The 26,576-nt window shown below is 34.9% G+C and overlaps 1 protein-coding gene across 1 annotated transcript in view; it reads left to right on the top strand.

The window, feature by feature from the left end:
• The window catches only part of TMEM232 (transmembrane protein 232), a 260,718-nt gene that overhangs the window by 62,250 nt on the left and 171,892 nt on the right, over positions 1-26,576 (top strand). Inside the window, 3 exon segments of the mRNA XM_017889055.1 lie at positions 1,576-1,699; positions 2,502-2,739; positions 9,032-9,043. Of these exon segments, the coding sequence (XP_017744544.1) occupies positions 1,576-1,699; positions 2,502-2,739; positions 9,032-9,043 (374 nt within the window).

Here is a 26,576-nt window from a genome sequence, read left to right as displayed (position 1 = left end):
TGGCTAACTTAATTGAGCATATTGCCGTTTTGAACAAAATTCATGTTCCATTAGAAAAGGAAACAACTAGTATTAGGTAGGACAATAGGCAGCACCTGCCACACTAAGGTTAAATATTGACATTTATGTAATGGTTTAGAAAAGCAGAATTGCAAGAAAGAAAATACTTCTTGGTGGGAGAAAACTTGAGTTACAACTAATCTAGTTTAAAAAGGGAACTTGCACAAGTCCTTCGGACCTATTTATGGCTCAGTTGTCTAGTAAGAAAAAAGGTCTAGAGAAATCTTAAATGTGTCAAAACTTGTTTTTCAAATCAAATGAAATAATTTATGTGAAAGCATATTGATATCTGTAAAGCCCTATTTAATATAAAGAATTGTCTTTAATTTTCATGATAAGAATGGTTTGATTTAGAAAATGATGATGACCTTGAACTTATCGGCCTGAAATATCACCGTTGTGAAATTCAAATAATCTTGTAAAATATACTAACTTTTAAATTTATTAATGGCCTACAAATCAAGACAGTAAACAGCTATAGACCGAAGTAATTTTTAATTTGAGCTCTTATCAGTTCTTTTTCAAACTATTTTTCATTTAAGTAAAAATATCACAAATATATAATTTTTAAAACATTCAAAATATATGTACATTTATAACAATATAAATTCTTGTGTGATTTCCCAGGTTTTTTAATATTTTAAAAATAATAATTAGTCTTCATATTCATGTGAATATAATTTTATTTGAGAAATTGTACTTTTTCCAAAATCAAAGAGTGTTGAATCTTTGGAGTATTCTTAAAAGAAGGCTGTTTTTTTTTTTTTTTGTTTGTTTGTTTTTGGTTGTTGTGAGGGCGGAGTGTCGCTCTGTCGGCCCGGGCTGGAGTGCAGTGGGCCTGATCTCAGCTCACATGCAAGCTCCGCCTCCGGGTTCACAGCATTCTCCTGCTCAGCCTTCCGAAGTAGCTGGGGTACTACAGGCGCCCACCCCACCACCTAGCCGGCTAGTTTTTTGCATTTTTTTTTAGTAGAGACGGGGTTTCACTGTTGTTAGCCAGGATGGTTCGATCTCCTGACTCGTGAAATACGTCCGTCTCGGCCTCCCAAAGTGCTGGGGTACAAGGCTTGGAAGCCACCGCGGCCCGGCCAAGAAGGCTGTTTTTTAAAAAATTGCTCTGTTTTGAGAAGAAAACACTCTCTTGAAATTCACCCTGCGGAATCAGTTGCAAGAGGTTAAACATTAAAACCTATTGTGAGTTTTTGGGGGTACTTTACAACCAGAGCCCCTGATTGCCTGTTGTTCAGGATCTATGAAGAAATGTGATTATATGTAGTATTTATTACTCAGATTTGTCAGAGCACTACTCCGAACTCAAACGTTACCAAAATGTGTCTCTTCTTTGCGGATTTTTACCACAATAAGTGAGAACCAATACTAATCTTTATTGAAAATAAATATATCTGGTAATTCAGACATGCATTTCCTCTGGCCTATTACCTTTTTTTACATTAAAAAGTTGATTATTATTATTTTCCATTACAATCTTTATCCTTTTGTCCATAAAATTTTCAGGTTGGATTCAGTACTGGCTTTACTGGTCCTTGGGGAGGCTGCCAAATTAAACATGGCCTGCTTGAAAGCTTTAATGGACATAGTGAGAGATTTTGTTTCAAGCATTATGTCTGTTCAAAATCAGGTAACATTGCTAATTTATATGTGAAAAGAGAACCGAAGAGAAACAGATTTTATTTTTGCCACTATTTAAATTGTATATTGTATTAGGGCATATAATGTGCATAACTTTATAATAATAAATTTAATTAAATATAAAAGCAAATTCACAGTTACCATTTATCATAAACATTTTTCATTTTCATTATATAATATTAAAATTTATAATTTGGTTGGGGTAAGATCACTTATTGAAACATTTCTGTATTGTTGATTATTAAATTTGTTTCTACTTGTTCACAGTTAATTATAAGTAATGTTGAATTGTTATTCTCATACATAAAATCTCTATCAACACTTCCATTTCTTTACAGTAGGCTAATAAAATTAAATTACCAAGTGAAAGACTGTGAAGTTTCTTTCAAAGTTTTGGGGCAAGATGTCCAAACTTTTCTCCATAAGATATATTAATAACTTTCTTGCATTCCTATAAACAATAAATGAAAGTGTCACACACTAGAATTGAGCTGTACATCAAAAGGTTCCTTTTGAATATGATATGGAAAATAATATCTCATTGAATTAATTTACATTCCATTGACTGCTAATTAAATTGTAAAGTTGTTCTTTATATAATTATTAGCTATCTATATTTTTTATTCTTTGAACCATATTTTATGCAATCTACTCATGGTAAACCCATTTTTTAATGAACACATTTAGAAATATTAGTTTATTATGGTCTTTTAACAATTATTATAAGTACACTATATAGTTATTGATATGCAAAGACATACTTTGATGATCGAATATCTATTTTATTTCAGGGAGAAAGTTGCGAGGTAGATGATTTTTCCTGGGCCTGGAATGTAGTCTACATATATACAGTAATTCTTGCAGAAATCTGCTTGTATGCAGCCACTTCTGATTTGCGAAAAACTGCTCTAATTGGTTTCTGTCAATGTAAAAGTTCACGAAAAATTATTTTACGCTTGGACAAATCAGTACCTCCAGAATTAAAGGAAGCAAGTATTTTAAGTCTTTTGGAATATTTCTCTTCAAAATGTCAGAGAATTGTAAGTAGATTGTTTTAACTTGGATGAGTAATATTTTAAGTGTCACTGTCTACATATAGTAATAAGCATTTTACAAAAAGTTGATATTTAGAAATAGCAAATAATTTTAAATTTCTACAAATTTTGGAAGAATATAACATGATTTCTTTTTTTTTTTTGAGACCAGGTGTCACTCTGTCACCAAGGCTGCAGTGCAGTGGTGTGATCTCTGCTCACTGTAACCTCCTCCTCTGCTTCAAGCCTTTCTCCTGCCTCAGCCTCCCAAGTAGCTGGGACTACAGGCACTTGCCACCATGCCTGGCTAAGTTTTGTATTTTTAGTAGAGCTGGGGTTTCGCCATGTTGGCCAGGCTGGTCTCAAACTCTTGACCTCAAGTGATCCACCACATCTGCCTCCCAAAGTGCTGGGATTACATTCATGAACCACTGCGCCCAGCCAGAAAATTTTACCAATAATTTTAAAACAACTGAAATAAAAATTAGTTTCAGTTGGCTGATGATTCAAATTATATTCCTTGAAAACAAAAAAATGGATTTAGGCAAACCTGGGTAGTGTATATGAAGTTTATTTCCTCTTTATTTTTATTTTGTTCCCCATAGGATTTATCTTCTTTCTTCCATTTTCTCTAGGCATATACTGTTTCCCTCTTGTTCTTTTCCTGCCCAGAGGATTTCTCTACAATTACTTCACTCAAATATTCTAGTACAATATTCACACCTGACATCTTATAGTCCATCAAATAGTAGCTGTCTTATGTCTCAGGACTAAAGGTCATTTTGCTACTGTATTTATGGGAGATAACAGAATAAAATATTTTGATTTTTCAAAGAGTACTATGGGGACAATATTAACTCAAAGTAGTCTTTTTTGGTTGAATAAAACTTTATAGATTTATTGTGAAAAATAATTGCAATTTATATATTACTATAATCTATTGTATATGTGACTCTCACTTCCATTAAATGCTGAGATAATTGATACTGAAGAATCATGTCTGAATTCTATTTCTATTAACCCAGCATCTAGCCTAATAACACATAATAGGTAAGCAATTATGATAGTGGATTTATAATGTAATTAAATACATCATTAAATTTCAGATATAATTGCAAGATTTTGGAAGGATTTAAAGAAGTAAGATATTGTCTTTAGCCAAAATCATAATTCACTGATTTTTGGAGAAATTATGATTGAATATAATTTTAAATAGTAAGACTTTAGAAGTAGATAGAAATTTCATTCTCAAAACTTGCTCACTATTTTTAAATTGCCTTCAATATATTTTTGGCTTAATCAATAGATTGAAACCCAGCTTCTGAGTGTAATTAGTGTGACCTTTTCCCACTTTTCAAGCTTTTATTTTTTTATTGGTGCCAATTTTAAACAGATCTTTATTCTTAAGTACATAAATTGTATTTCTTCCATGTTTATAGTATTAATAAAGTGAAGATAAATGAAGGTATTCATTTCTTTTGCTGTTCACAGTTTTAATTATTCAGAATGTCAGAAATTTTCCTACATAGCACCTCAATACATGATTTTTAAACCACTACTAAACAGACTCATCTACAATGTTGGCCTTCAAGGCTTGTCTGCCTATGTAGGTTAGTTTTTCCTGACCTCTAGTGGTAGGTCCAGAAAAGACCCTCCATGGGAACAATCTTTACTCCCAGAAACCTCTTGGCCTCCCTTTGCTCATGACCCCCTGCACTCTGGCATAATCTTATGATGATGGGATTGCACGTTTCTGTGGACACTCACGAAACTCACATTTTTTTCCTCCTCAACAGTCTGATTTTTAAAATTTATTATTATACTTTAAGTTCCAAGTTACATACGTAGAACTTGCAGGCTTGTTATATAGGTATACATGTGCCATGGTGGTTTTAAAACCCATCTTCTTGGTTTTAAGCCCCTCATGCATTAGGTATTTGTCGTAATGCCCTCTCTTCCCTTGTCCCCAACCCCCGACAGGACCAGGTGTGTGACGTTCCCCTCCCTGTGTCCATGGGTTCTCATTGTTCAACTCCCACTTATGAGTGAGAACATACGATGTTTGGTTTTCTGTTCCTATGTTAGTTTGCTAAGAATGATGGTTTCTAGCTTCATCCATGTCCCCACAAAGGACATGAACTCATTCCTTTTTATGGCTCTATAGTATTCTGTGATGTATATGTGCCACATTTTCTTTATCCAGGCAACCATTGATGGGCATTTGGGTTGGTTCCAACTCTTTGCTATTGTGAATAGTGCTGCAATAAACATATGCATGCATGTGTTTATAGTAGAATGATATATAATCCTTTGGGTGTATACCCAGTAATGCAATTGCTGGGTCAAATGGTATTTCTGGTTCTAGATCCTTGAGGAATCTCCACTGTCTTCCACAATGATTGAACTAATTTACACTCCCACCAACAGTGTAAAAGCATTTCTCTTTCTCCAGATCCTCTCCAGCATCTGTTGTTTCCTGACTTTTTAATGATCACCATTCTAAGTGGTATGAGATAGTATCTCATTGTGGTTTTAATTTATATTTCTCTTATGACCAGTGGTGATGAGCTTTTCTTCATATGCTTGTTGGCCACATAAATGTTTTCTTTTGAGTAGTGTCTGTTGATATCTTTTGCCTACTTTTTGATGAAGTTGTTTGTTTTTTCTTGTAAATTTGTTCAAATTCCTTGTAGATTCTGGATATTAGACCTTTGTCAGAAAGATAGACTGAAAAAATTTTCTTCCATTCTGTAGGTTGCCTGTTCACTCTGATGATAGTTTCTTTTGCCGCACAGAAGCTCTTTAGTTTAATTAGATCCCATTTGTAAATTTTGGCTTTTGTTGCCATTGCTTTTGTTGTTTTAGTCATGAAGTCTTTGCCCATGCCTATGTCCTGAACAATATTGCCTAGGTTTTCTTCTAGAGTTTTTGTGGTTTCAGATCTTCCATTTAAGTCTTTAAACCATCTTGAGTTAATTTTTGTATAAGGCTTAAGTAAGGGGTCCAGTTTCACTTTTCTGCGTATGCCTAGCCATTTTTCCCAGCACCATTTATTAAATAGGGAATCCTTTTCCCATTGCTTGTTTTTGTCAGGTTTGTCAAAGATCAGATGATTGTAGGTGTGTTGTGATATTTCTGAAGCCTCTGTTCTGTTCCACTGGTTTATATATCTGTTTTTGTACCAGTACCTTGCTGTTTTGGTTACTATAGCCTTGTAGTATAGTTTGAAGTCAGGTAGCATGATGCCTCCAGCTTTGTTCTTTTTGCCTAGCATTTTCTTGGCTATACAGACTCTCTTTGGTTCCATGTGAAATTTAATGTAGTTTTTTATAGTTCTATGAAGAAAGTCAATGGTAGCTTAATGGGAATAGTATTGAATCTATAAATTAATTTGGGCAGTATTGCCATTTTCATGATATTGATTCTTCCTATCCATGAACATGGAATGTTTTTCCATTTGTTTGTGTCCTCTCCTATTTCCTTGAGCAGTGGTTTGTAGTTCTCCTTGAAGAGGTCCTTCACATCCTTTTTAAGTTTGATTCCTAGGTATTTTATTTTCTTTTTAGCAATTGTGAATGCGAGTTCACTCATGATTAGGCTCTCTATCATTGGTGTATAGGAATGCTAGTGATTTTTGCAAATTAATTTTGTATCCTGAGAGTTTGCTGAAGTTGCTTATCAGCTTGAGGAGTTTTGGGGCTGAGTCAAGGTTTTCTAAATATGCAATCATGTCATCTGCAAACAGAGAGAAGTTGACTTCCTCTATTCCTATTTGAATGCCCTTCATTTCTTTCTCTTGCCTGATTTCCCTGGCCAGAACTTCCAATATGATGTTAAATAGGAGTGGTGAGAGAGGGCATCTTTGTCTTGCACCAATTGTCAAAGGGAATACTTCTAGCTTTTGCCTATACAGTATGATATTGGCTATGAGTTTGTTACTGATGGTTCTTATTGTTTTGAGATATGTTTATCAATACCCAGTTTATTGAGTGCTTTTAGCATTAAAGGGTGTTGAATTTTATCAAAGGCCTTTTCTGCATCTATTGAGATAATCATGTGGCTTTTGTCATTGGTTCTGTTTATGTGATGGATTATGTTTATTGATTTGCATATGTTGAACCAGCCTTGCATCTCAGGGATGAAGCTGACTTGATCGTGGTGGATAAGATTTTTATGTGCTGCCTGCTTTGGTTTGCTAGTATTTTTATGTGCTGCCTGCTTTGGTTTGCTAGTGAGCTAGGATTTTCACATCGATGTTCATCAGGGATATTGGCCTGAAATCTTTTTTTGTTGTGTCTCTGCCAAGTTTTGGTATCAGGATGATGCTGGCCTCATAAAATGTGTTAGGGAGGAGTCCCCATGTTTCTATTGTTTGGAATAGTTTCAGAAGGAATGTTACCAGCTCCTCTTGGGTACCTCTGGTAGAATTTGGTTGTGAATCCGTCTGGTTCTGGGCTTTTTTTTTTTTTTTTTTTTCCGTTGGTAGGCTATTAATTACTGCCTCAATTTCAGAACTTGTTATTTGTCACTTCAGAGTTTTGACTTCTTCCTAATGTAGTCTTGGGATAGTGTATGTGTCCACGAATTTTTCCATTTCTTCTAGGTTTTCTGGTTTATTTGCATAGAGGTGTTTATAGTATTCTCTGATGGTAGTTTGTATTTCTGTGGGATCAGTGGTGATATCCCCTTTATCATTTTTTGTTGGATCTATTTGATTCTTCTCTGTTTTCTTCTTTAATAGTCTGGCTTGCGTTCTATCTATTTTGTTATTCTTTTCAAAAAACTGGCTCTTGAATTCATTTTTTTTTTTTTGAAGGGTTTTTCATGTCTCTATCTCTTTCAGTTCTGCTCTGATCTTAGTTATTTCTTGTCTTCTGCTCACTTTTGAATTTGTTTGTTCTTGCTTCTCTTGTTATTTTAACTGTGATGTTAGGGTGTCGATTTTAGATCTTCCCTGATTTCTGATGTGGGCATTTAGTACTATAAATTTCCCTTCTAAAACTGCTTTAGCTATGTCCCAGAGATTCTGATATGTTGTTCCTTTGTTGTCACTGGTTTCAAAGAACTTATTTGTTTCTGCCTTAATTTCATTATTTACACAGTAGTCATCCAGGAGCAGGTTGTTCAGTTTTTGTGTAGTTTTGTGGTTTTGAGTGAGTTTCTTAATCCTGAATTCTAATTTGATTGCACTGTGATCTGAGAAACTATTATGATTTCTGTTCTTTTCATTTGCTGAAGAGAATATTACTTCCAATTATGTGGTTGATTTTAGAATAGGTGTGATGTGGTGCTGAGAAGGATGTATATTCTGTTGATTTGGGGTGGAGAGTTTTGTAGATGTCTATTAAGTCCACTTGGTCCAGAGCTGAGTCCAAGTCCTGAATATCCTTGTTAATTTTCTGTCTCGTTGATCTGTCTAATATTGACAGCGGGGTATTAAAGTCTGTCACTATTACTGGGTGGGAGTCTAAGTCTCTTTGTAGGTCTCTAAGAACTTGCTTTATGAATCTGAGTGCTCCTGTATTGGGTGCATATATGTTTAAGATAGCTCTTCTTGTTGTGTGGATCTCTTTACCATTATGTAATGCCATTCTTTATCTTCTTTGAACTTCGTTGGCTTAAAGTCTGTTTCATCAGAGACTAGGATTGCAACCCCTGCATTTTTGTTTTCCATTTGCTTGGTGAATATTCCTCCATTCCTTTATTTTGGGCCTATGTGTGTCTTCACATGTGAGATGGGTCTCCTGAATACAGCACACCGATAGGTCTTGACTCTTCATCCAATTTTCTAGTCTGTGTCTTTTAATGGGGACATTTAGCCTATTTACATTTAAGGTTAATATTGTTATGTGTGAATTTGATCCTGTCTTCATGATGCAGGCTAGTTATTTTGCACAGTAATTGATGCAGTTTATTCATAGTGTCATTGGTCTTTATATTTTGGTGTGTTTTTGCAGTGGCTGGCAGTGGTCTTTCCTTTCCATATTTAGTGCCTCTTTTAGGAGCTCTTGTAAGGCAGGCCTGGTGGTGACAAAATCCTTTAGCATTTGCTTGTCTGTAAAGGATTTTATTTCTCCTTTGCTTATGAAGCTTAGTTTGGCTTGATATGAAATTCTGGGTTGAAAATTCTTTTCTTTAAGAATGTTGAGTATTGGCCCCACTCTCTTCTGGCTTGTAGGGTTTCTGCCAAGAGATGCGCTGTTAGTCTGATGGACTTCCCTTTGTAGGTAACCTGACCTTTCTCTCTGGCTGCTCTAAACAATTTTTCCTTCATTTCAACCTTGGAGAATCAGACAACTGTGTGTCTTGGTCTTGCTCTTCTCGTGGAGTATCTTTGTGGTGTTCTCTGTATTTCCTGAATTTGCATGTTGGCCTGTCTTACTAGGTTGGGGAAGTTCTTCTGGATACTATCCTGAAGTGTTTTTCCAATTTGGTTCCATTCTCCCCATCACTTTGAGGTACACCAATCAATCACAGATTTGGTCTTTCCACATGGTCCCATATTTCCTAGAGGTTTTATTCATTCCTTTTCATTCTTTTTTCTCTAATTTTGTCTTTATGCTTTGTTAATTCAATTGATCTTCAATCTCTGATATCTTTTCTTCCACTTGATCGATTCAGCTATTGATACTTGCATATGCTTCACAAAGTTCTCATGCTGTGTTTTTCAGCTCCATCAGGTCATTTATGTTCTTTTCTAAACTGGATATTCTAGTTAGCAGTTCCTGTAACCTTTTTTCAAAGTTCTTAGATCCTTTGTATTGGTTTAGAACATGCTCCTTTAGCTCAGAGGAGTTTGTTATTACCCACCTTTTGAAGCCTACTTCTGTCAACTCATCAAACTCATTCTTCATACAGTTTTGTGCCCTTGTTGGAGAGGAGTTGCAATCATTTGGAGGAGAAGAGGCATTCTGGTTTTTGGAATTTTCAGCATTTTTGCTCTGGTTTTCCCTCATCTTTGTGGATTTATCTACCTTTGATCTTTGATGCTGACGGCTTTTGGATGGTGTTTTTGAGTGGGTGTCCTTTTAGGTGATATTGATGTTATTACTTTTTGTTTGTTAGTTTTCCTTCTAACAGTCAGGCCCCTCTTCTGCAGGTCTGCTGGAGTTTGCTGGAGGTCCACTCCAGACCCTACAAGGGTTATAACTAGACCCTGCAGCCTGGGTATAACCAGTGGAAGCTCCAGTATGGCAAAGATTACTGCCTGTCCCTTCCTCTGGTAGCTTCATCCCAGAGGGGTACCTGTCTGATGCCAGCCAGAACTCTCCTGTGTGAGGTGTCTGTTGACCCCTGCTGGGAGGTATCTCCCAGTCAGGAGGCATGGGGGTCAGCGACCCACTTGAGGAGGCAGTCTGCCACTTAGCAGAGCTTGAACACTGTGCTGAGAGATCCGCTGCTCTCTTCAGAACTGGCAGGCAGGAAAGTTTAAGTCTGTGGAAGCTGCATCAACAGCTACCCTTTCCCCCATGTGCTCTGTCCCAGGGAGATGGGAGTTTTATCTATAAGTCCCTGACTGGGGCTGCTGCCTTTCTTTCAGAGATTCCCTGCCCATTGAGGAGGAATCTAGAGAGGCAGGCTGGCCACAGCTGCTTTGCTTTGAGTTTGGCTTCCTTAAGACTGTGAAGGGAAAACTGCCTACTGGAACCTCAGTAATGATGGAAGCCCCTCCTTGCACCAAGCTTGATCCTGCCAGGCTGTCTTCAGCAAGAATTTCAAGGCAGTAGTTCTTGGCTTGCTGGGCTCCATAAAGGTGGGACCTGCTGAACAAGACCACTTGGCTCCCTGGTTTCAGCCCCCTTTACAGGTTAGTGAACAGTTCAGTCTTGCTGGGGTTCCAGGTGCCACTGGGGTACAAAAAAAACCTCCTGCAGCTAGCTCAGTGTCTGCCAGAACAGCCACCTAGTTTAGTGCCTAAAACCCAGGACCCTGATGGTATAGGCACAGGAGGGAATCTCCTGGTCTGTGGGCTGCAAAAACCATAGGAAAAGTGTAGTATCTGGCTCAATAGCACAGTTTCTCATGGTATAGTCCCTCAGGGCTTCTTCTGGCTAGGGAAGTAGTTCCCCAGCCCATTGCTCTTCCCAGGTGAGGCAGTGCCCCACCTTGCTTCTGCTCACCCTCCATGGGCTGCACCCACTGTCTAACCAGTCCCAGTGAGATGAACTAGGTACTTCAGTTAGAAATGCAGAAATCACCCACCTTCTGCGTTGGTTTCACTAGGAGCTGCAGACCAGAGCTGTTCCTATTCAGCCATCTTGCCAGACTCCCCTAACAGTCTGATTTACAAAAAATTTTTAAATGCCAACTTTTGAGTGTACATAGTAGGTATATATATTTATCGGGCATATGGGATATTTTGATACAGGAATTCAATGCGTAATAATTACATCAGGGTAAATGAGGTATTGAATACCTCAAGCATTTAACTTTTGTGTAACAAACAATCCAATTATACTCTTTAGTTATTTGTAAAAGTACAATAAATTATTATTGACTATAGGCACTCTGTCGTGCCATCAAATACTAGAGCTTATTCATTCTTTCTATTTTTTGTACCCATTGGCCATCCCTATTTCCCTCTCATCACCCTATTGCCCTTTCCAGCCTCTAGTAACCATCATTCTACTCTCTATCTCCATGAGTTCAATTGTTTTAATTTTTAGCTCCCACAAATAAGCAAGAATATGCAGGTTGTCTTGCTGTGCCTGGCTTATTTCATTTAACATAATGACCTCTAGTTCCATACATGTGGTTACAGAAGACAGAATCTCATAAATTTTTACAAGTGTCTGTCAACAGATGAATGGATGAAGAAAATCTGATATTTTCCCCCAGGAAGTTCATAATTTTATTGAATTCATTTACTCATTGTTAATCTTTTAATTTGAATTTTTAAATATTTTCCTGAAGACTTTATTTTGATGGCCTAGAATTTGGGTGAATTCTTGGAAGACATTTTGTCTTTCTGCTAATCATCTACAGCTTAATAATTCCCGGTTTTCTGGAAAACACATCCAAAATCTTCCTAGCTCAAATATTGTTCTTTTTACCTATAATGGCATCAAAGCAGCCCTACTGAGAATCTTTTTGGCATTATGTGAGCTTTCTTCCTTCCGAGCAGTGCCATACATCATGGACAATTATGTGAGCTCACACTTGCTAAGAATATAGTCATCCTTGGTCATTGTTTTCTCATCTTTATGAATTTGAATAAACACACTTGTTTCTGTTTGGTATTGCATCCAAGAAAAATCAATTCTGATTTTTGTCATATGTATTCCTAGATGAGATAGCCACCTAGATACTTGTATGGTGAGCAACAGTTTCATCAAAGTTGGTAATTATTTGTCATTGAATAAACTCGGAGGTTCTGAATACCATTGTGTCAACAGCCAGACAATGTTACGAATCAAAGAGCTATCTCTACAGGTTACATGCTATCAGCATTTCAATCTTTAAAATGGCACAGTGATAGAGGGGCAGAAGGTAATCCCTAACAGACTAGATTCTAGAAGAAATTGCCCTTTGTACATTCACAAGTGGTTTAGAGGAAATTGATAACTTTTTTTGTTTGTTTTGTTTTGTTTTCATTTCTTTTTTTGCTTTCACTGATGCCTTTCTTATGTTCACACTTGAACTAAGAAATCAAAGAATAACCCATATTTTATCAATGTTTTCTCAACACAGTGGACAAATAGATGTTCTAATGTTGATTGCTTTTAAAGATTTGATCTGCATTAAAGAGGATAGACATGAAAAGTGCCTCTTCATAGTCAAAAGTCAGTACATATTTCTATGACATCTAACTTCTTGTAGAAGCCATAAATAGTACTAGTGGCATTTGTCTCACTGATGATTCTATTTTGAAGTGCTCAATTCTGACCAAAGCTTTGTGGTTTCTTGTGAGAAATGATTGAAATAACCTGATAACATGTTGAAAATTTAGGTAAAGATGTCCCAAGGATAAATTCTGCAATTTTCTTTATCTCTGTCATAAGCAGAGAATATAACACCTCAGGATGTAAACTTTTGATCTCTGCTTCACGTTTCTACTGGATCTTTGGCTTTTATATAAGTCACTACCAAGAAAAGCCATTACTTGACAACTACATTGTCAAGTATCTCACCAGTCAAATGATAGGAATTGAAAACTGTACTCATGTGGTCCATTGTAACATGATCCTTTGTAGCATTACTGAATAATTTTTCCACATAGAGAAAATGATTTTTTCTGGGTGTCCTGCATGCATGATCATTGGTAATAAAGCCTAGTTCCACAGGACCACAGAAAACAGAGGGTTCCAAAGGTAGTATCATCTGTGTGGGCTTTTTCAACATACTTACTGGGAGATAAGGGTCTGTCTTTCTGAAAAGTGATATAAATAATCTGGAGCTTCTGCTTTATTTAATTGAAATTATTTTTTCTCATAATAATACCTTTAATGTTAGTAAGTCTTTTGTTTAGAGTGAAAAAAAAAAAACCAGATCTGGAGTCAAATGAACTCATACTGTATTTTAATTTTGTCACTTGAAAATCAGAATCCTAGATGAAGGCATTTAATTTTTCTAAAACTTACTTTCATTACCTAATAATTATGATAAGAATACTGTCCATACAATAGGAGTTTGGGTGAGAAAAACTATGGAAACATACAGATGCTTGGTATATTACCTAGTGCATGGTGAAGGCCTAGTAAATGTTAATAGATGTTATGGTTGTTAATATACTTTAATATTATTATAGTGAGAAACTATACGTGAGTAAGTATTTCTTTCTGTAATGCTTATTCCTATGTACATTATATATCTGGAGGATGCTTACTTTATTTATGTATAAGGTATATATGACACTGAAAATCGTTTAAAATAGTATCAAGCAATTCTCATTTGACAGCCTCCCAAGTAGCTGGGATTACAGGCGTTTGCCACCATGCTTGGCTAATTTTTGTATTTTTAGTAGAGACCAGGTTTTTCCATGTTGCCCAGGCTGGTCTCAAACTTCTGGAGGTAAGTGATCCACCCATTTGGGCCTCCCAGAATACTGGGATTATAGGTGTGAGATACCACACCCAGCCTCTCATAATGTTCTTATGGACCATTTTTACATAAAGCCTTTATTACAAAGAAACAATTTAAATCATAGTTTTGTGAAAGCATTATTCTAAGAAATTAAAATAATGACTCCTGATATGGTTTAGCTCTGTGTTCCCACTCAAATCTCCTCCAATTGTAATCCCCACATGTTGAGGGAGGGACCTGTAATCTCCATGTGTCTAGGGAGGGAGGTGACTGGATCATGGGGACGGTTTCCCCCAAGCTGTTCTCATGATAGTGAGTGAGTTCTCACGAGAGCTAATGGTTTTATACGTGTTTGGAAGTTTCTCCTTTGCTCTTCTCTCTCCTGCTGCCTTGTGAAGAAGGTGTTTGCTTCCCCTTCCACCATGATGATAAGTTTCCTGAGGCTTCCCTAGCCATGTGGAACTGTGAGTCAATTAAACGTCTTTTATTTATAAATTACCTAGTCTCAGGGAAGTTCTTTATAGCAGTGTGAAAACAGATGAATACAACGCCCATTAAGATAATGTGAAGATATTTTCCTTTGATCTTATCTCAGCAGTCCCCAAACTTTTTGGCACCAGGGACATTTCCTGGAAGGCAGTTTTTCCACTGACAGTGGGGTGGAGTGGGGTGAGGGATGGTTTTAATAAAACTGCTTCATCTCAGATAATCAGGCATTAGTTAAATTCTCATAAAGAGCAGCAACCTAGATCCCACTCATGCACAATTCACAATCGGGTTCATGTTCCTATAAGAATGTAATACCACTGATCTGACAGGAGGTGGAGCTCAGGTGATAATGTTCGCTTACTGGCCACTCACCTCCTATTGTATGGCCCAGTTCCTAACAGGCCATGGACTGATAGGTTTGGGGTCCCCTGTTTGTCTGATACAGGAGTAGAACTTGAAGAATCTTGAGGACAAGAAGGCTACTTAACATGTCCCTTTTCCACTCCGAGGTTTGTGTGAGACAAGCTTTGCATAGAGTCAAATGGCTATTGATTCAAGTTGGGGTCTCTGGCTAGTGACTGAAGTGCTGAATGGTGGTTTTTTTAATTGAATAGAAAATTTTTTGTATGCTTACAAATATGACTTATGCATTTAACATTTGGTTGAAATTCAAAGAGTCTGACTTTTATTATTCCTTTTATGGAGAACCATCCTACACATGTCTTAATGGAGTTGAGCTACAGGAAGGTTTGAATATGTTCAAGTGCCTAAATAAGCCCTTATTTGAAATACAAATTTTTTCAGCATAGTCTCAAAGAAGAGATTATTTTGAGCTGGAAAACTAGGAGGGAAAGTGATGAAAATTAATTTATTTAAACATACAGAATTTTTGCTTGATCCCTGTTGAGATTCTGATTTTGAAAAACGTTTTGCCCTTATGGGTCATAAAGGATATTAATAATTAACTTTATTTTATATTGAGCTCTTTGAATGTTCCAGACATTTTTCTAGACACTTGGCATGCATCATTTAACTCATTAATAATTACAACAAGATTATAACATAGATACTCATATTATCCCCATTTTCGAATGAGAAAACTGAGGCAATAAAAGTTTATTTATCCATAGAAGTATAATTAATAAATGATACATTTGAGACTTAATGAAGGCATTCTCATTTTGGAGTCCATGTTAATAACTGCCTCACTATACTGAACTAACTAGACTGGATGATCCATTCAATGAAATTTTAACAAACATCCATCTGCATGTTGAAGAATGTACAAAGGGTGACATTGAGAAATTCTCTCAGTCATTGTCTTCTAGCACTATTTGCCACAGACCCTATATCATGTGTGGTCCATATTTTTAATGTAAGTTCCTGGGCCTTATTTAGAACTTTGCATCAGACTTTTTAAAAGGTGGGGTCCAGGGGTCTGTGTCATTAAAACACTTTACACGTTATAGGTTGAGAAAACCTAGCCTATACTTTTAGCTGTTAAACATGATAGTAAAATGTTCTCATTACAGAGGAAAATATTTATTTTAATTCCTGTTACAGACCTGTATGCATCCAGACTGTTAATATTTATTTCTGATGACTTATATATATCTTTACTAACAGGGAAGCACAGCTTTGTGTTCTGTCTTTCAAATTTGAAATGCCGTCTTCCTGTGTTCCTACTTTGGTTTCACAGTGAAAAAATGATAGATTTTTTTAAAAGCCTGAATTATCTGGAGTCTGTGTTGTGATAACAAAACTTGGAAATGATGTCTTCTGTGGGAAACCAACAGACACCGAGTTAGTGTGTCTTGTAGAAGAGGGTGAAATATTTAGGAATAGATAATGAATGATAGACCCCAAAATATCTCAGAGTAGTAAGTCTTCTCAATCATACAGCACTCATCTAATGCACAAATCTCTTCCAGATGTTTGCAAACAGTGAACAAAGTCTGCTTAAAAGTCAACAGAGAGGTAGGACTCCCAATATCCCAAAGCAGGTCATTCCACTTTTGAACTCTGAAAGATCTGTCCTTATACTACAATGAAATTTTTCTTTCTATGTTTTCCAAACCTTGGCTTAAATTTTGTGCCCTGGAGGCAACCAAAATAAATCAATTCCTTTTCTCACGTTCTAGCCCTTCCAGTATGTGAAGATACTTGCATTGGTTTCCCTTACCACCTCTCCACCCTGCTGTCATCTCTCATCTCTTTGCTTACTGCCAAGTTCTTGTGGTAATTTTTTGTAGTACATGAAAAACATATTTTCCATATGGCTTATAATTAACTTCTTAAGTTTGCTGGGAGTTTGTTGTGTTGGCATCTTTGCCTGGATTTACAATAATTTATTCCAATAATATAATATGATGTGAAGACATGTGCATTGGACCCAAGTACTTTTCCATTCAGTGTTGTCTCAGAATGGAAAAAGTAAAATATAGCATTCTTCCTTTCATTTGTTTGTTGAGAATGATTTTCTAATCTGGTTCTCCAGTGATAGTGGTGAATGAAATATGTGTCACAGTTGTGAAATAACTTTGTATGCTTCATTTTGATTCATTTTAACTGAGAAAAAAACATTAGCACAGAGCAATAATTCCTTTTAAAAGTAAATGAAAGTTAATTGGAATCTTAGAACCAATTGAAATTTTTAATGATACTCTATTAGATCTTTAATATACCTCTTACCTTGGTGAAGGTTATTCAAGAAAGTATTCAGTAATAAGGTTGTGGTTTTTATACATGAAAAATATATTACTCTCATATATATATATGTGTGTGTGTGTGTATGTTAGCAATAGAATTGAGGCAATCTTAATCATTCACTGTTCTGTGTGCTGACACATCTAAAAGTATAATATCACTGATCATATATATGTATACAGAAGTTAACTAAATGTTTCTATTTTTTAGATTTCTAAAATAATTTTATTGAGGTATAATTGACAGACAATACAATGTGCATATTTAAACTGTACAACCTGACCAGTTTGACATATATGTGTATATATGTACCCATGAAACCATCATCATAATAAAAGATGACCTATAAGAATTATTTCCTAGGATCTGGGTACAAAAGTGGCTTCTATTTTCAAGGACAGAGTAAGGTATGAACTGGTGGGTTGGCAACTAAATATAGTAATGACTTTCCTTTAACAGGGAAAATGTCAGGTTTGTGCACAGCAAACCAATGTAACTTAGTTATATGTTTTATTGTCTGCAAGTTTTAATAGTCATGGTACTAGCAATTTGAACAGCCACAATATTTACACATTTGGAGTTTACTATCTTGTTTGATAACATAGCAAATGTCAGAGGGGTTTGTATATGCTAGAGATTTATGAAGTCTAACAGTTTATTTTATAAGCTTAGTGAAACACCTGTAAAATGTTTTATTTTAATTTTCACCTGGTGTATTTTGTGCTATTTTTGTTTTAACCTGAATTTTTATGTGTGTGTCTATGGGTGTATATGTATATATGTGCCTATAGAGATACACATACACATACATATATAATGCCTCATTATGTTGATCTGCTAAAACAATTGATAACTTCTGTCCTTATTTAAAATGGATGAATTGTCATTTTTGGATACTGAATTATTTTAGTTACATTTGTCTAATACTGCTTTATTATTAATTTCTCTTTTTATAACTTACAATTTTCCCACTGAAATTGTGTTGCTCTTTTATGTCCTCCAAGTTTTTATTTTATTGGTTGGTTTTTTAAATAAAATAACACTCGGAAGCTCAATTACTGTGTTCTTTTGAGAATGTTATAACATTACACTTGATCCTTGTGCATCTGGGCCTTTAACTATAGTAGTAATAAACTTAAATTTAAAAATTTATGGGGAGTAACATAAACTCACCCTCTGATTACCTATGGCTTATTATTTTTGTAAGTCTACCAATAGCATGTGAAAGTCTTTCCTTGCTGTGCTGTTTTGTGTTACTGTGCTCCATCTTTCAGGTAAGCCATTGCTAAGCAGCTCTGGACTTTGGCTGTCTATGTCCCATTCATATTAATAATGTTTTTGAGGTAAAAAAAAAATCTTGATATACATTTGTGTGTATAATTGTGTGTGTGTGTGTTTGAAAGAGTGTGTATGGAAATATGCCTTCTATGCTGATATTTCAAAAATGTAGCACTTTCATGGGGGAAGGAATTGCCAATAATGTTTTGATAATTATTATTTGACTTTTTAAAAGTGATTATTAAGTACCATAACCACACATAAGTTCTAAAAATTTTTCATAAATTAAAACTTTTAAAATAGGAGAAAATAGAGCATAGTACCTTTATGACTATCAAACAAGAAAGGGTTTCATAAACAAAACAAAATCACAAATTATAAAATATATGATTGGAAAATTTATACAAAATGTAAAATATCTGAGCAGGAAAAAAATGAGAAAAGTTAAAATAAGTTAAAGGTGAAAGTTTGGAAATATATGTACCTATTATAAAATAGAAGTAATAATAAAAGAAATACCACTTGTTACTATTGACATGCATTCATTGTGGTTTCTAAACTTGCTAGATGGCCATAAATGGACCAATTTTAAATCTTAACTTGACCTGTACCTCTTTCTCTCCACTGTCCCTGTACCCTGTGATTAAGCTGTGTGCCACAAGTTGACCCTATGAGTCAGAAGTTCGAAAAATCTAACAAATTCTTCCCAAACCTGCAGACTTCTGTGAGAAAATGTATGTAGTGACTAGTTTGGGATGAGTTTGTCAAATCTCTAGGTTGCAGCAGTTTGCGTTTGTCTTTCTTTTTGCATTAGTACTTCAAGGTAAGGGTGAGAAGGGCCTGGAACTGGACATGTCAGGAGAATAGCCATAAGCCAGGGACTTCAGAGACCGCAGGGAGCAGGATGAGAAACTGCTGCAGGCACTCTTTCCTCCCTCATGCTCACTGCAGCCTTGGGCTGAGCTGTGACCCAGAGCCTTGGAACTGCAGGGAGGGCAGAGGAGAAGAGTTTCAGTTTAGAATGTGTGAGAAGAAAAGCTAGAAATTTTAAATATGAGGTGAGGGCCTGTGGCCAAATATTCTAAGACTGCCCACTTTTATCCATTTGCCAAATCTTAAATAGAAGCTTTATTTGGTGGTCTAAAAATGCTTTGTCCCAACAAACATTGTGAATACCTGACAATTTTCTACCCTGTCAACACTGCTTCAGCAATTAAAGCTTCATCTATGGGGCCTGTGGACAACAGTTACTAACTGTAGAGGTGAGACTTCACCCTGTAAATTTACTTGATCATTTTCACAAAGCCCCAAATAACCATGATGAAAGGAAAACATTGCTATTCTTCTCCAGAAGATTTGCTATCATTCCTACTAAATAATTTTAATCTAGCCCTGTACATGTTCAAAAGTTTCCTATTATTTCCCATTCTGTTTATTCCCTTGTATGGTTGGTAACTGTTTCTATTGTTGGGATGGGCTAAAAAAACACTCTGGGACCTTCAATTCAAAGCCTTTTACCACATAAAGGTCTTCACCTACTTAAGAAGAAGGAGCTGGGAATCTTATGGGAATAGTTCTCACATATTTGAAGCATAAACAATACAAAGTATTCCATTCAGATCCAGTGGCCTAAAATCCACCTGTACCTGAACACAGAGGGAAAAGACCCATGAACTAGAAATAATGCAATGTTTCTAAAATATTTATGGTGCTAAAGTACATTCCAACATGGCATTTTAAAAATTAATTTTTATAATAATATATCATAGCAGAGAAGAAAAAATAAGATAGATTTAGTCTTCCTAATTATGGTGATATATTCATTAATGAACATAACTCGCTAAGTGCTTGTAAATTTCATTGTTACACTAGTGAGAATTATATTAAGGTCCTTCAGCATGCTTCAGAATGTTTTTTCTGTCACTTAATATGGTCCAGAAATGAATGCTAAAATTATAGTGTCACTTTACTCTTCACTCCTCCCATCCATCAAGAGTAACATGATATGTTCACAACAGAGAAATCACTAATTTAATCAAACAAATGAATCCTGCATCTAGAGATGCAATGTTTTACAGCAGATCTCTAGAACGTATCCATCTTGTATTACTGAAATTTTATACCCATTGATTAGCAATTCCCTTATTCCCTCCACCAACCCCTGGTAACTACCATTCTATTCTTTGCCTTTGGCAGCTTAGCTATTTTAGATACCTCATTTAGTGGAATCATGTAGTATTTACCTTTCTGTGATTGGCTTAATTCACTTAGCATAATGTTTTCAGGCTTTATCCATGTTGCTGCATATTGCAGAATTTTCTTTTTTTTCTTGGTGTGAATATATTTCATTTTATCTATATATGACATTTTCCTTATCCATTCGTCTGTCAACAGACATTTAGGTTGTTTCCATATCTTGACTATTATAAACAGTGCTGCAATTAATATGGGAATGCCAATATCTCTTTGAGATCCTGATTTTAATTCCTTTCGATCAATATGCAGAAGTGGAATTGCCAGATCATACAGCCGTTCCATTTTTAATTTTTAGAGGAAATTGTATACTGTTTTCTGTAGTAGTTATACCACTTTACATTCCTACCAGTAGTGTACTTCAGGGATTCCAATTTCCTCACAACCCTGCCGACACTTGTCTTTTTCTTTTTTTCTTTCTTTTTTTTTTTTTTTGATAATAGATATCCTAACAGTTGTGGAGTGATATTTAATTGTGCTTTTGATTTGTATTTCCTTGATAATTAGTGATATTGAGCATATTTTCATATACCATTTGACTACTTCTATGTTTTATTTGGAGAAATGTCTATTTAAGTCCTTTGCCCATTTTGTAATCAAGTTATTAGTTTTATTTTACTATTGAGTTTTAAGAGTTTCTTATTTTCAAGATTAATGTTTCATCATGTAGATATCTGCAAAAATATTCCCCCATTCTGTAAGATGTCGTTTTACTCTGTTGATTTTTTCTTTTGTTGTGCAGAAGCTTTTTTTGTTTGATGTAGTTCCACTTGAACTTGTTTTTGTTTTTGTTGTCTGTGCTTTTGGTGTTATTTCCATAAAATCATTGCCAAAACCAATTTTAAGAGTATTTTCCCTATATTTTCTTCTATGAGTTTTAGTTTCAGGTCTTCTGTTCGTCTCTAATCAATTTTGAGTTGATTTTTGTGTATGGTGTAAGGGTCTACTTTTATTATTTATATATGGCTGTCCAATTTTCCCAACACCATTGATTGAAGAGACTATCCTTTTCCCATTATATATTCATGGCACTCATGTAGAATATCAGCTGACTGTATATGTGTGGATTTATTTCTGGGATCTCTATTCTGTTCCACTGGTCTATATATCAGTCTTTAGGCTAGTACTGTTTTAATTTATGTAGCCTTGAAGTATACTTTGAAATCAATAAATGTGATGCCTTTGACTTTGTTCTTTTTCAAGATTGTTTTGGCTAGTTGGAATCTTTTAGGCCATTGAATTTTGAGTTTCTTTTCTATTTCTGTCTAAAATGCCATTGGGATTTTGATGGAGACAGCATTGAATTTGGAGATTATGTTAGGTAGTGTAAACATTTAAAAAGTATGAAGTATTTCAATCTAGAAACAAAGGATGCCTTTTCATTTGTGTCTCATTTGATTTTTTAAACAATGTTTTGTGGCTTTTAATGCAGAAGTCTAACTTATTTGGTTAAATTTATTCCTAAGTATTTTATTCTTTTGATGCTATCATAAATGTAATGTTTTACTAATTTCCTTTTGTATAGGTTATTAGTATATAAAACAAATAATTTTGTATATTGATTTTGTAGCATTCAGGTATACTAAATTAGTTTAGTTTATTGGTTTTAACATACTTGATTTTGTGGAGTCTTTCAGATTTTCTTCATATAAGATTATGTTATCTGCAAACAGAGATACTTCTACTTTCTTATTTGGATGCCTTTTATTTGTTTATGTTGCCTAATTACTCTGGCTAGCACTTTCAGTACTCTGTTAAATGGACATCACCAGAGTAGACAACCTTGGCTTGTTCCTGGTCCACATAGTGAGCTCCAAGTTAGTGAACATAGTACCCAATAATTAGTATTTTAGGCACTGCCCCTTCCCCTCGTTTCCACTTCTAGTAGTCCCAGTGTCTATTACTGCCATCTTTATGTCCATGTGTACTCAATGTTTAGCTCCCCCTTATAAGTGAGAACTTGTGGTATTTGGTTTTCTGTTCCTGTATTAGTTTGCTTAGGATAATGGTTTGCAGTTGCATACATGTTGCTGTAAAGGATATTATTTCATTCTTTTTATGGCTGTGTAGTATGCCATGGTGTGTATGTACCATATTTTCTTTATCCAGTTCACCACTGATGGACATCTAGGTTGATTCCATGTCTTTGCTATTATGAATAGTGCTACAATGAATGTACAAGTGCATGTTGTCTTTTTGGTAGAATAATTTATTTTCTTCTGGGTATATACACAGTAATAAGATTGCTGAGTTGAATCATAGTTCTGTTTTAGGAACTTTGAGAAATCTCCAAACTGCTTTCCACTGTGGCTGAGCTAATTTACATTCCCACCAACAGTGTGTAAGCATTCCCTTTTCTCTGCAACTTTCACTGGAATCTGTTATTTTTTGATTTTTAAATAATAGTCACTCTGTTTGGTGTGAGATGGTATCTCATTGTGGTTTTAATTTTCATTTCACTAATGATTAGAGATATTGGACTTTTTTATATGCTTTTTGGATGTACGTATGTCTTCTTTTGAGAAGTGTCTATTCATGTCCTTGCCCATTTTTTTAATGGAGTTGTTTGGTTTTTCCTTGTTAATTTATTTAAGTTCCTTATAGATTCTGGATATTAGACCTTTGTTGGATGCATAATTTGCAAACATTTTCTCTCATTTTGTAGGTTGTCTGTTTACTCTGCTGATGGTTCCTTTGACTATGCAGAAGCTCTTTAATTTAATTAGTTCCCACTTGTCAATTTTTGGTTTTGTTTTAATTGCTGTTGATGTCTTCATCAGGAATTCTTTCTCAGAGCTTATGTCAAGAATTGTATTTCTTAGGTTTTCTTCTAGGATTTTTATAGTTTGTGGTCTCACATCTAAGTCTTTAAGTCTGAGCTAATTTTTGTATATAGTTTAAGGAAGGGGTCCTAGTTTCAATCTTCTGCCTATAGCAAGCAAGTTATCCCAGCACCACTTATTGAATAGGGAGTACTTTCCCTGCTTCTTGTTATTGTTGACTTTGTCAAAGATCAGATGGTTGTAAGTATGTGGCTTCATTTCTCTGTACTGTTCCATTGATCTGTGTGTCTGTTTTTGTACTAGTACCATGCTGTTTTGGCTACTGTAGCCTTGTTGTATAGCTTGAAGTTGGTTAATGTAATGACCTTGTTCTCTTTGCTTAGGATTGCTTTGGCAATTTGGGCTATTTTTCAATTTCATATGAATTTTAGAATAGTGTTTTCTATTTCTGTAAAAAATAACACTGGTAGTTTGATAAGAATAATGTTGACTCTGTATATTGCTTTGGGCAGTATAGCCATTTTATGATATTGATTCTTCTCTACATGAGCATAGAATGTTTTTCCATTTGTTTGTATCATCTCTGACTTCTTTCGGCAGTGTTTTATAGTTGTCCTTATAGAGATCTTTCATCTCCTTGGTTTGATCTATTCCTAGGTATTTTATTTCTTTGTGGCTATTGTAAATGGGATTGCATTCTTGATTTGGCTCTCATTTGCTGTTAGTTAGTAGTTTCATTCCACCATGGTTGAAAAATATTTAGCATAGTTTCAATCTTCTTGAATTTGTGAATACTTTCATTGTGACCTAATAAGTGATCTGTTCTGGAGAATTTTTTATGTGTACTTGAAAAAAAATTCTCCTGTTTGGGATTATATGATCTGTATATGCCTTTTAGTTCTATTTAGTCTTTAGTATTGTGCAAATCGGCTGTTTCTTCATTAATTTTCTGTTTGGTTGTCATCCTTATTATTGAAATTTCCTATTGTATTGCTGTATTTCTGCCTTCAGTTCTGTCAATGTTTGCCTCATATATAGTCATGCATTGCTTAAGAATAAGGATATGTTCTTAAAAATGCATCATTTGGCAATTTCACCATTATGCAAGCATAATAGAGTATACTCACACACAACTATGTGGTATAGCCTACTAAACACCTAGGGTACGTGGTATAGCCTATTGCTCCTAGGCTACAAACATGTATAGCATGTTAATGTACTGAATACTACAGGCAATTGCAACACAATGCTAACTGTGCATCTAAACATAGAAAAGGTAACACATTGCACTATAGTGTTACAACAGCTAAATGTCACCAGCTAATATAATTTTTTTCAGCTCTATTTACTATAATCTTATGGGACAACTGTCATATATGCAGTCTGTTGTTGACTGAAACACTGTTACATGGCAAATGTCTGTATTTAGGTGCTGTGATCTTGGTTGCAGATACATTTATAATTGTTATATCTTTCTAGTGGATTGATCATTTTATATTACATAGTATTTTTTAGTCTATTGTGACAGTTTTTTGACTTAAACCTATTTTTTTTTCTGTATAAGTATAGCCACTCCTGCTTCTTTTCATTATCATTTGCATGGAGTATCTTTTCCATGCCTTACTTTCAGCCTATATGTATCCTTAAATATAAAGTGACCCCCTTATAGATACCTTACGTTTGGGTCCTATTTTTTTATTCACTTAGCCACTTTATGTCTTTTGATTGGGAAGTTTAATTAATCTACATTTAAAGTAATTATTGATATGTAAGGATTTATTATTGCCATTTTGTTACTTGTTTTATTTTTGTCTCTCTTTTCCTGCTCTGCCTTCTTTCGTGTGTGTGTGTATGTGTTTGTGTTTGTTATTGGCATGTCTTGATTCCTTTCTCTTTTTCTTTTGTGTAACGTCTATAGGTATTTTCTTTGAGATTAATAGGGGTCTTATCTAAAATATGACAATCTATTTTATGTTGAAAACAACATCAATCTTATACAAAGTTCTACACTTCTCAAAGCTCTAATAAACATTTTATGCTTATGATGTCACAATTAACATCTATTTATATTATTATACATTAACAGATCTTTAAATTGATTTACTTACCATTGTTACACTAATATATAGTATTAAGTATTTGTCTATATATTTACCTTTACCAATGAGTTTTATATTTCTTATGCTATCATATTGTGGTTTAGCATCCTTTTTTTTCAAGTTGAAGAACTCCCTTTAGGATTTGTTGTAAGACAATTCTAGTCGTAATGTGTTCCCTCAACTTTTGTTGGTCTGAGAAAGTATTTGTTTCTCTCTTTAAAGCAAAACAAAACAAAAAACAAACAAACAAACAAAAACTGCAGTTTTCCTGGTATAGTATCTTCCCAGCAGATTTTTTTTTTTCTTTCATCCCTTTGAACATATCATCTCACTTCCTTCTGGCAGGGCAAAATTCCTGCTAAAAAAATCTTTGGGTAGTCTTACAATCATCCCCTTGTACATAACAAGTTGTTTTTCTCTTACTGCTTTCAAAATTATCTCCTATACATTTTATATCTTGAATATAATGTGTCTCAGTGTGAATTTCTTTGGGTTAATTTTATTTAAGATCTTTTGGGCCTCCTGGATCTGAATGTACATTTTTCTTCCTAGATTTGGGAAGTTTCCAGCCAATTATGTTTTCTAAATTGTATAGCACTGTGCAAATGGTAGAGGTTATGGCACAAGGGTGTTTCTGCTTTTACTACTGGTTTTAGTGTGGCTAGATTTACACACTAAATCTAAGCCCTTCTGCTAGTTTCTGAATTTTTCATAATGGGAATTGATCCATTTATTCCTATTGAATTGATGTTTCTGTGATAGAAAAGAGAGTCCAGTTTTTCCTATTATACCATCTTGCCTATGTCACGAGAATTTTTTCACTTTTTAGAGATCCCTTCTAATCAGTTACTGAGTAGAAGAGTTAATAAAAGTCCTCAAATGGGATGAAGTAGGAGATATTTAGGTAAGAACAGGAGGAGAAATAACACCAATACGGTTTCAAGAAAGGCAGTAATAGGTGAATAAATTTTCACTGAACTAGAATTGGTGTCACCAATTTTGGATGTCAGCAATTTTGAATGAGTCACAGCTCAGTTTTAGATTACTTAAGGCAACTTGTTTTATCTCTTGGAATCTTAGTTTCTTCAAGATTATGGGTTTTAAAAAGTTTTTACATGTAATATAATGTACTTACAAAGGTAAAATATTATTTTTTACAATTTCCAAGAACATTTTATTATTTTCTTCTTTATTTCTTTGTT

The sequence above is a fragment of the Rhinopithecus bieti genome, unplaced genomic scaffold (genome assembly GCF_001698545.2).
Source record: "Rhinopithecus bieti isolate Rb0 unplaced genomic scaffold, ASM169854v2 scaffold_18126, whole genome shotgun sequence".
NCBI classification, from domain to species: Eukaryota; Metazoa; Chordata; class Mammalia; order Primates; family Cercopithecidae; genus Rhinopithecus; species Rhinopithecus bieti.
The sequence above is the reverse complement of the archived record's forward strand: the minus strand, read 5'-3'. Positions and strand labels throughout refer to the sequence as shown.